This window comes from Corvus kubaryi, unplaced genomic scaffold (genome assembly GCF_017639235.1).
Source record: "Corvus kubaryi isolate FWS band 111438036 unplaced genomic scaffold, C.kubaryi_AGA036_p1.0 137, whole genome shotgun sequence".
NCBI classification, from domain to species: Eukaryota; Metazoa; Chordata; class Aves; order Passeriformes; family Corvidae; genus Corvus; species Corvus kubaryi.
In genome coordinates, this window is record NW_024580671.1 from 6419235 (window position 1) to 6430187 (window position 10953).

Here is a 10953-nt window from a genome sequence, read left to right on the forward strand (position 1 = left end):
ATGGCAAAAATAATACTTAGCAATTAAAGCACATAACATATACACATACATTCAAGTCAAACAGGAAGAAGGAGAATTAGTGTTACTAATAAAGCTGATAGGGAGAAAGGTAGAAGGATATGCAGGGAAGGCATATTTGCACATGCATCCAGTGTATGTAAAATACATTCAATGATTCAAACACTGGATTGCAGGGGGAAAGATAGTAATCATGGGAAAGCAAGCGTACTCAGCACTGTCACCCTTGTACTTTCAAAAGTCTTTAGGGAGTGATCAGAGTTGTCGTACATTGGTTGTCCATGAATGTCTTCACCTGTAGCCTGACTGTACATACTGCTTCTTTTTGAGTGAAGTTTTTCTTTGCTGTCTTTGTCATAGATTATTTTCTTGTCTTAACCTCAGAAGCTTCCCTCCTCCAGTCATCTCCAATAAGACTAAACATCACCCTTGCTAGAGCCGGCAGCTTACGCTGCCAAAGATACGTCTTCATAAACTGTTTTTCTGCTTATCTGTAATTCACTTGGATCTTTTTGTTTCTGTTTGGGTTTTCTTATTTGGCAGAAAGATCGTGATTATCATTAGGAAAGGCCATCTGAAAATACCATTTTTCCTCTGGCATAAGCATGTTTACTCTAGGAATTGTACCCAATAACTTAGAGGTTTTGTTCAGTTAAAAATACTCACTTTAGCTGTTTTTTTGTTTTTGTTTTTTTGTTTTGTTTTGTTTTTCTCTTGCAGGAATTCTTTATGGAACAATGACCTTAGAGCTTGGAGGAACAGTCAACATCACCTGTGAGAAAACTGGCTACAGTGCAACAATTGAATTCAAACTCAAGGTTAGTAAGCGCTGTGAGTGGGCGCAAGAAGCAGAATGAACATCATGTCCACTCACATAAGCTAAACAAAGGTTTCTAAACTACTTCTAGATGGCTTCTGAAAATTGTATTTGCCATCTTTGAGGCGGAAACAACAGTTTTCAAGAAGTGTGCACGTGGAGAGGGAAACTGCATTCAGTTGAAATTATAGGGGAAACATAAAAGTTGGGAGGCTGTGTTAACTGACAATTTGCCTTGTCAGTCCACAGGATACATGTGCAGCCTATGAGAAGGCCAGAGAAAATCCCTGGCAATCGTTGTTGTTTCTACAAAAGATAATCTCTAGTAACAAATGGTCCTTGGCAAAGCTGTGAAATTAGTGCTGCAAACGACTGTGTCCTTTGGGATATCATTGTGTCACTGTTTTCTGCATTATTTTGTGTTTTCTTTCCACATTTCTTAGACAGTATTTATACTCAGCAAATCTTTTAAGAAGAAGGGAAAAAGAAACTACTTACTCTGGTTTTGTACTTCTTTTGGGGATTGAATAGGCAGAAGATACAATATTAAAGCTATCAGGGCTGTTGACAGCACATTTCACAAATTCACATTTTCCCGTAACATTAAACATATGAACAAAAATCATATGTTATTCAAATAAACATGAAACCATTTCTTTTTGTTTTGCAGCCTTTTTTGGGTAACAATGACAGTGTTAACCAAATATCAGGGAAAATTAAGCTTGGCAAAGAAGTTCTGGCTATTTTAGAGGGTCACTGGGTAAGTAGTGAGTGATGCTCTTTTATAAATGCTGGCTGATGGTTGAGACAGGTTAAAATAGCACTTAAATACAAAAAAGACTCATGTTTACAAAAAAGCTAAGTACTGCTTTTGTAGAAAGTATTCAAGAAAGTATAGAATCAACATTGTTCTATTTGCAGCTGTTAAAAGGTGGAAAAATGCACATTTAAGTAGTTTAGGAAGAAAATGAAATGTTGCTTTACAATGAAGCTTGCAAAATATTTTGGTATATGCATTAATTCAATGAAGAATTGTTATGGCACCAGCATGAAATATTTAAGGTTGTTTCAGTTCTGGTGAGGTGACATGGCATCCCTTGGTTTTGGGTGTGGTAATGATTCCATCGCATCACTGTTCCAAGCTAGAACCTAGCACAGAGGGCAGAAATTGAATTTTGAAGTTAGCATATCTAATTATTCTTAACTGCATGCATTCAAAAGAAAATAAATTCTTATTACAAAAAAAAGGCAATTATTCCTTGCTTTTTTGTTATTTTGGCCCTCTGAGATAATTACAATTAAAGTAACAATCATATCTGTTACAGGACAGTGAAGTTACTATTAGTGACAAGAAGACAGGTGTTTCAGAGACATTCTGGAACCCAACATCTGATATGAAGCAGCGTAGGTTACCTAGATACACTGTGAAGTTTGAAGAGCAAGATGACTTTGAGTCAGAGAAGTAAGTTCACTTTAGAACCATGTATTTATTTTGCCAAAATAAAACTCATAGTCTTCTCCAAATTATAAGCAAATTATCATTACTTTCCCATGTTTGGTGATACTAGCCTTTGATGATAAAAGAAAGTAAGACTGTTAAATATAAGATCATTATTTATAAACCTTACAATCATGGAAATCGTGACAGAAATGTAGATAAAACATCTGTTAAAAATGGTAATATTCTCTTTGGTGGGTGATGGTAATATTCTCTTTGGAGGGTGGTCCATTTACTTAGCCTGTAATTGAGGAAATTGTTTGCAATTATTTCTGTCAACCAGATTGTGACTCTGGTGACTCTGTATGTTGTTCATTTGTCAGGCTTTGGCAACAAGTGACAAAAGCAATAAATAATAAAGACCAAACAGAAGCTACTCATGAGAAATACATTCTGGAAGAAGCTCAGAGAAAGAGTGCCAAAGAGAGGAAACTTAAGGGTGAAGAGTGGACATGCAAGCTGTTTGATCAGGATTCAGTCACAGGAGAATGGCACTACAAATATGCTGAGTGAGTCCTGGAGTGCTTGGTAATGTTGCTGAGCCACTTCCTGTGGTTTCAGGAGCAAAAGAACTGAGACACAGAGCTTATTTATGTATAATGACATAGCTGTGCTATGTTCTAGATTTTTTTGTGGCATGGCACTTTGGGGTGCACTGTCCTCCCTTTTTCCCCCCTTAGACTGACCAGAACAGCTACACAGATTTCCCAGACTGGAAAATATGGTACCTATGGGCATACCAGCTGGAAATCAGAAAATCTCGTACCTGAAAATCAGAGAAACCTGTGCTTAGTTGGATTGAGCTATTTAATTTGTTACATATTAGAATAACTCTGAGAATAGCAGGTTTACAGCAATAGTTAATGCTGGGACCAGTGGTTCTGCCTGGCTGTCAAATATGCCCTGCACATGAGTGTGTGTGAATCAATTTGTGTGATGCTCTAGGTCAGAAGATGAAGATGTAGCTGTCTCCCTGATTGCTGGAGGGATGCATTCTGTGTCCTCACCAATGTTGCAAAAGTCCACTTGAAGCTGAGCCCTTTACTAGTGACGGTTTTCACAGAGCACCCAAGTTCTGCTGATTTTTTTTTTTTTCAGTACCCAGCATGCTTCTGTATTGTAGGGATTGTAAAAGTAAAATAGCCAAAGATGATACACACAGAGTTAAGTAACTTTGGAGCCACGAATGCTGTAAGTATATTCCCATGGCTAAACCTGGGAGGCCTTTACCTTTCTGTACAGGAATGGCAATACTGAGGTCATGGCCTAAGGGTATGTACAGGGAAGAGTATGAGATTCCTGAGTACTCTACATGTCTCCAGCAAATTTGCAACTTGGAGGTTTCCTGGAACCAAACAAGGAATCTGTGTATTTATCAACTCTCAGTAAATTTATTTTCCATGAATTTCATTGGTTTCCTATTAAGTTTGTGCACACTTTCACCTCTGAAAACATCCTGCAGCAGGGAAATTCCCCAACTAGACTAAATGCTCTGTGAAGCACCCTGTCTTGGTTTGAACCTTCTAGTGCTGTTGATGCCTCTTCCTGCTGGAAGAGTTATGAACGGTCCAGCTGAATTGACTGCCCATACTCTTGAACCCTGTGTAAAACCATTAGGAAAAGGACAGTACTTGAAATCTGTTAGACTGTCCTCTGCAGCTTTAAGACCTGTCTTGTTAATCTGCATTATTTCTGGTGTCCTTGAGGCCTTGTGGTTCAAGGATGTGCCACAGAAATTTTGCTATGTGCTAGAAAGCAGTCTGCACTGTCAGCATTGCCTGGAAGAAGCCTCTCTCTCCTTTTAAGCATATAATGCTGGCTCACCACCTGCTCCATGTAGAGAGCAGTCTTCTGCACTTACTATGAAAGATGTGTGCAGTGAGCTGGAGCATTTGTTAAGGTATCTGGATTATGGATTTAGGCATCTGGATTACAAATACAGAAGAGAGCAATGCCTAGTTCTTAACCCAGTTGCCTCAGATGACATTTAATTCAAGTCAGGTTAAGCTAAGATGTAAGTGCAGGTCCATGTTCACAACATCTGAAACAGCTACAACTATTTAAAAGGCATACGGAAGGACACGAAAGGAAATCCATGCTTAATCTACTCTCACTAAAGCTGTGTGTCAGAACATCCTTCCTGCAGCTCACTTGCAGTTTCTGTCCTGAAAAGCCTGTGATCAGCGGAGATGTTGGTATTTGCCTTTGGCTGCTTGTTGTTCTCTAATGAGCTATGTCTCTCATGCTGTTGTGGTTTTTTATAAATTCTGTATTAGGCTGTAATTGGAAAAGCACTCCTAAAAATCAGAACAAGAAAACTGCATATCTCATTAGTGTCTCATGACACTAGTCTTGATTACCATTAGCCACTAAGGGATGGAAGCAGGTTTGAGGTAACTGATTCTTAAACTCGCCTTCCTAGGCATTTTTTAAAAGAAAAAAAAAGAAAACTCAACAGAAAGCAGTTAAATATTTTTAAATTTGTCTAATTTCCCAGTAGTTCTAAAATAATAACTGTATCTGAAGCAGGAAATCTCTCCATGTTTGCAAATACATATGATCGGCAAAAAAAGATACATAATGATATTGGTTAATATAATAGTTTATACTCTGCCAGCTGGCTGGGGGTTTGATCTGGACATGAAGTTCATTTTTTGGCCCTATTTTGGCCATTTATTGGCCCTTCAGGTTAAGACTGGACCATAGGTAGAAGATAAGATCGTAACACCATGTCTGATTTCTCTATAGGGAGATTTTTTGCCTCTTCATACTGAGTAGTTTCTGAGCAAGGAAATATTTCTTATTTAAATTGCTGTAGTGTTAATAATATTCTCTTTGTCTAGTACCAGACCATGGGACCCTTTGAATGATATGATCCAGTTTGAAAAAGATGGCACAATCCAAACAAAAGTTCGACATCGGACACCAATGGTATGTTCCAGTTCTGACAGCACATGCAAGATCCAGGAACTTGTATATGTTGCCCATTATGTGTATAAAGATCATCAGAGCATTGGGATTGATGGGAAATGCTATTATCCTACAAAAATGTTGTTTACACAGTCCAAACAATGTCTTTCACTTCTGTGTTGCATCCTAAGTGGTCAAAATTACTTGATTGGATACGAAAATAAAATACACAGACTTGAGCTCAGCAGTTTAATGTGTAGTTTCCTTAAATGGGAAGATGCACAAAATTCAGACTGCTAATACATCGAAAATTTTAACTTGGACTTCTATTAGATATTGTGCTTTTTTAACTGTCACCGTTGGAATGTGCTGCTTTGCTAGAGTTCTGGTTCTCTGGAAATAACATAAATTTATCAATTTTAGGTTACTGTTCCAAAAATCAAACGAAAGCCAGCCAGTCAGAAGAAAGGAGAGTGTGGTTTCTCCTCCCCAGAGCCTGATAACCAGGATTCCTCTGGGAGTGAAGGTACGAGAAGATACATTTACATACAGAAATAATAAATTTATTTGACATCTGAAGAGTTCAGTGTCATGCATACTCTTCTTATCTCAATGTTTTTACTATGCTTTAGTTCTATCCAACATGAAGCACATTCTGGAAAACAAAAGGAGCAGAATGGCTCATGTTTTTAATTGCAGATTTTCTAGTCTTTTTAAATGCAGTGTAGGTAGGCTTAAGTGCTGCACATATTTAGTACCTAGGGAAAAAGAATAGTGTTCGTAAACTCTTTCCTTTCTTAAAAGATTAATTGTTTTAATTTGTAGATTAGTACGTGGCTAGAGGGTAGATTTTTGTTGTTGATAATGTTTGCAGAAGCTAAACAATATGGCGAGTGTTTAAAAGACATTTCAAGCACTTAAGTTGCTGTCCTTCTGTGATATAGGTGACTCTGAAATTAAGTTTTCAATAGAAGCTAGCCAGAAAACTTTCTTCTCATTTTTACAACAGGCTTAGTTTGTCATTCATACTTTGTTCCTTTTATGGCAGCAGTGACTTCAGTCAATTACATCTGACTTTTGTATCCTTCTAGCACAACTTCTGAAGCATAATACAAGAATAAGGAAAAAAGGGGCAGACCTTGGTGAACTGCAGAGTGCCATTGAGTCTATAAAGGAAACACAGGAAGACATTAAGAGGTAGTACTACTTAAAAACTAATTAAAATGGTTTATAGACTAGTAATTTCAGAGCTTTTTTTTCCCCATTAGAGGCTGGTATGTATCTTTACTCTTCTCTAATGTTGATTGCTCATTGATGTTTCATAGTTTTCCTCTAAAGCTGCCTTCTGTAGGGAGCCCTAACATAGTAGAAAATGTCTAATTGTCTAGTTTGTAATTTACAGGATATTGTTTTCTATCTTACAGGGAGATCATGGCGCTACGAAATAGAGTCACTTCTAATTCATCACCCTGGGACTACCATTCCTTGCAGTTTAAGCACTGTGTCTTCATTATACTCATGGTTCTGCTACAGCTTATCATTAATTTCTTGTTCAAATAAGAAGTATGAACAAGGGCCTTCTTGAACTGGAATGATCGAACTGTTACTGGGGACCATATTTTAAGCTGGACTTCAAATGATGCAATATTATGTAAAAGAACTGTGTAGCAACAACTTACAGAACTTTGCCTCAGCGTTCATGGTTCAGAATCATACTTCTGTCTACCCAGTTGCAGTAAGAATTGTGTAAGTGCCAGTACACTCTTTCGCCTGGTGTGTGCCTCTGTCTCGCAGTCATACGACATCAGCCTTGTGTTTATATTGCGTCATACGCTGTACTGATGAATCTTCACCACGGAATAGATCAAGTTAAATACTCAGAGGTCAGACTCTGTAGGTAGGATGGGATTCCTGTTATGGTAGAATGATAAACAGGCATACTTCGTTATATATAAACCTAGCATTTTTGTAACAAAGGAACTTTTGAAGTAGTCAGCAGCTTTTGTAAATGGCATTGGGTGTTTGGAAGTAAACTTTTGCTTAAGGTCAAACAAATACATTATTATACAAAAAATTGTGAGTATTAGGAAATGGCAAGTAAAAAGCTAAAGTCTTTGGGAAATCTGCGACATAATGTCCATGATTTGTTTTGGAAGTATGAGGTTTTTATCCTGAATTACTAAAGGTTTGTAAGCCAGCTGTTTTATAGTTTAAAAAATTCAGATTCATCATAAAAACATTCCTGCATCTACTGTACAAAGCACATTTTTAACAGTACAGCACCGAGGAAGGTACTGTCTTGGTCTGCTCTCTCTCATGATTTGCAAGTATCAAGGATTTCTGGTATGTTTGTAAGTCTTCAAAAGTCTACAGCTTTGAATTTACATTTGTGTATGGCCATGTCACAGTAAGCAGACAGACTGCTGATGCCAGGACTCATGGTTATTTTTGAAACAAAATGTGAAGATGAAGAGGTGTGCTTAGTGTGTAGCTTGAGCTGAATCTCCAAAAGGCAAGGTAGAATAGGATTTGGGCAATGTCATGAGTACACTTGCAAATGAAAATGTATGTGTTTACACAGGGAAAGCTCAGAAATTTTGTGATGGTTAACATCATATATCTCAAAACAAATGAGAGGAAAATCCAAGTGTTTGTGAAATCCTTCCTTACTGCAAGTGTATACTACTTACCAGAATACATGGATGCACCTTTTTAGTATGCTGTAGCCATACAAATTCATGCGAAGCTTAAGTTTCAATTCAAAACCAGGGTTTCTAACATTTTTTATTTGAAGAAATATAGGCATGTATAGAATTTGTAAAATTCCAGCAAAAAATGTAGTGCGGGTGTTTATCTGGTGAGTTCCCTGTGCCAGTCAAGCATACCAAGGCAAAAAGGGGCTGTAGAATTGTATTTTCAGTACCCCAGGTGAGACAACAGGACACAATGTGAAGGACAGCCAAGTTCGTTTTCAGAGGATCAAATCCATCCTGGGCAGTGGAACAGTTCAAAAGTCACGCTTAACTTTTTGCCATGGCCACGTTTTATCCCTCTGCCTTGGACAGCCTACCTGACTCTCCAGGTGATCTGCCTTTCTGTTCTGCATCAGTCTCACTAGTGTTTAGTGAAAATACTGTTTACTCGTTTATCTATCCAGCTTCCACACACCTCCCCTTCTCTTTTACCTTTCCTCTTCCTTGGGCCTCAGCTGCATAAAAGTTAATTGTGTAAGCAGTGAACTGCAGCATATTTATTACAGCTTCACATTAGCATGGTTTGGTCTTGAATAATTTTTCTGGAACATGGTATATTAGCCAGATCTTGTAGCTATGGGCAAGACCAAACCTGGTTGGACTTCTATTAAATCTACATCTCATAAGGTAAAATTTGTGAACGTAGAAAATTCCTTCATAAACAACAAAAAAAAAAGATTACAAATGCCTCAGTCTCTAAATGGAAACTGAAGTTGTCATCCATGCATGAAATGGCATTAAGAAAGCAGAGTATTGTGACATTGACTTAGTGTTCTCAGCCTGGAATTTGGCCATTCATTATTGCATTCAGATGGCAACGCTTCCCTTGTCTTAAGATCCATTACAAGCCTTTAAACATATTCTGAACGTGAGAATAATCCAATGAGTGAGATTTGGGCAATAACTTCAATCCCCTAAAATAATACTCTGCTAAATTTGTGGTGTTGAAACTCTTGACTGATAGTTACAAGCTCTTATCTCCCTTGTAAATAGAAGTGTCCTTCTGCCTTTTCAGGCTGATTTTTAAAATCACTTCTATTCAAGAGCAGTGAATAACACAGTCTGCGTGCATTTTTACATGAACCGCATGGTAGTGACTGGATTTGACCCAGCCAGTTGGCTGGCAGCTTGGTGTTAGACATTGTCAGACTAAAAAGATGCTCCACAGCTGAAGTTCATGCTCAGCTCAAGGCAGGTAAAAGACTTGAACAGAGTGAAACAAAATCCTTATGCTTGTTTTCCTTTTCAACTTATTTTTTAGAGTTGAATTCTGTTGAAGAAGTGTTTTTAGTGATGATCTGGAAAGGTAAAGAATATGTGATGAAACGTTTTGAAAAGTAAAATTGCAGACTTCTGTGAGACCGTATGATAAATTCTGAAAAGTACAGTGAAAACCTAGTAATTCTTATTTTGCTGGGTTTTGTATGATGTTCCCTCATTTGAATAGAAAAAAGTAACTTCTTCCCTAATTTTTACTGTACAGTTGGTCACAGATGTGTATGGATCATTTTCTTTAGTGCGTCACCATTGTCCTCTTTAGCCATGATGTACAGCAGATCTTGACTTACTACCTGCTTAAGACTGAGCTCTGCACATACATAAAAATTGATTGTACAGTTTGCAGATGTTTGAGGGCTGTGGTCTTCTACTAATTTTTAAAGTTTATAACAGCACGTTTTCACATTTGATTTCCAAGTCCTGTTTTGTTTGGGTTTTTTTTCTTGTACAGGAAATATCTGCAGAATTTATTGCCATGTGGTTTTGTTGGGTTGGTTTGTTTGTTTTCAGATGCACTCTATGCCTTTAAGTTGCCATTTAGGTACACGTTGCCTGATTGGGTACAGATGACCTAAGATAAGAAAAAGTAAATATGCCATGTGAAATGCAACAAGTATCATTTTCAACACTAGATGATGTTTCTTGAATTTCACCTGTTGATTCCTTTTAAATAGTTGATATTACTTGATCAGGGCATATAGCCCGGTTGTCATGTCCTTCCTTCCCCTTGTGAAATTTCACAAATTCTTTGAAAGGTTATCCTGTAAAATGTAATGGTTGTGGTTTCTTCTTTTTTGTTGTTTGCTGTCCTTCTGTGCCTTTGGCAATTTTTTTTTTTTTTTTTTGCTAGACTTGTGTTCATGAAACAGATTTGTAATTCTTGTTTCTTGAAGGCTGTTATTTTTGGCTATTACCATTGTTTGTGTAAATAATGTGTAACAAAAATCCTGTACGTCCCTTAAGTTTTAATTATTTTCATTTCAAGAGTACCCGCAAATCACAGCACATTTAGCAGATATTCAAGTATTGTAAACAGTGCCTTCTTGATGGGTTTCTATGCTGTTCTGAGACATGTAAAGATTTGTCAAATTTGTGCCATATGTAATATCAGACCTTTTGTGAGGGCTGTTGTATTTGAGAACTGATGTTCCTGCTTAGTCAGACTGGGGCGGGGGGGGGGAATCAGCTCTTTCTGGCTGGTGAACCGAGAGTGGAGGATTTTGGATGTTGACAGTGAAGCTGCACTACGTTGTGGTAATACAGAAATAGTTCGAACGTCACGGCGCGATTATTTGGGCCTTCTCTTTAACTTTTTATGCCCTACCCCGGCCTTTCGCTCTGCCAAGCGGGAAAATCAGCCCTCAGGACACAGCGCCCGCTTTCCTGTCCCGTGTGTCCCGCCCTGTCCGACACCCGGGATCACCGCTTTGTGGGAGGGATCTGAACTGTTACGGGCCGCCTCCAATAAAGATGTGTCGCACCTCCGCGTCTCTGGGCTCTGTGCGCCGCTCCCCGGCCCCGCTCCCCCTCCTGCTCCTCGGTCGCCGCAGCCCGGCTCCCGCTCCCCGCGTCCCCCCGGTCCCGCCCCTCAGCCGCTGGCCGGGCGCGGCCGTGACGCGCGGCGGGCGGAAGGGGCGGCCCGGGCGCGGCGGCCATGGCGGCGGCCGGGCTGGAGCCGC

At 38.8% G+C, this 10953-nt stretch overlaps 1 protein-coding gene across 9 annotated transcripts in view; it reads left to right on the forward strand.

Annotated features, from left to right (window-relative positions):
* Positions 1–10758, forward strand: part of OSBPL8 (oxysterol binding protein like 8) — a 73930-nt gene extending 63172 nt beyond the window's left edge. For all 9 annotated transcript variants that reach the window (XM_042017705.1, XM_042017704.1, XM_042017709.1 and 6 more), the window contains 8 exons: positions 739–836; positions 1506–1595; positions 2161–2297; positions 2657–2842; positions 5177–5264; positions 5667–5769; positions 6335–6440; positions 6668–10758. In XM_042017705.1, the coding sequence (XP_041873639.1) occupies positions 739–836; positions 1506–1595; positions 2161–2297; positions 2657–2842; positions 5177–5264; positions 5667–5769; positions 6335–6440; positions 6668–6803 (944 nt within the window). In that variant the 3' untranslated portion in view covers positions 6804–10758. The remainder of the gene's footprint in view (positions 1–738; positions 837–1505; positions 1596–2160; positions 2298–2656; positions 2843–5176; positions 5265–5666; positions 5770–6334; positions 6441–6667) is intronic.
* The last annotated feature ends 195 nt before the right edge of the window (positions 10759–10953 follow it).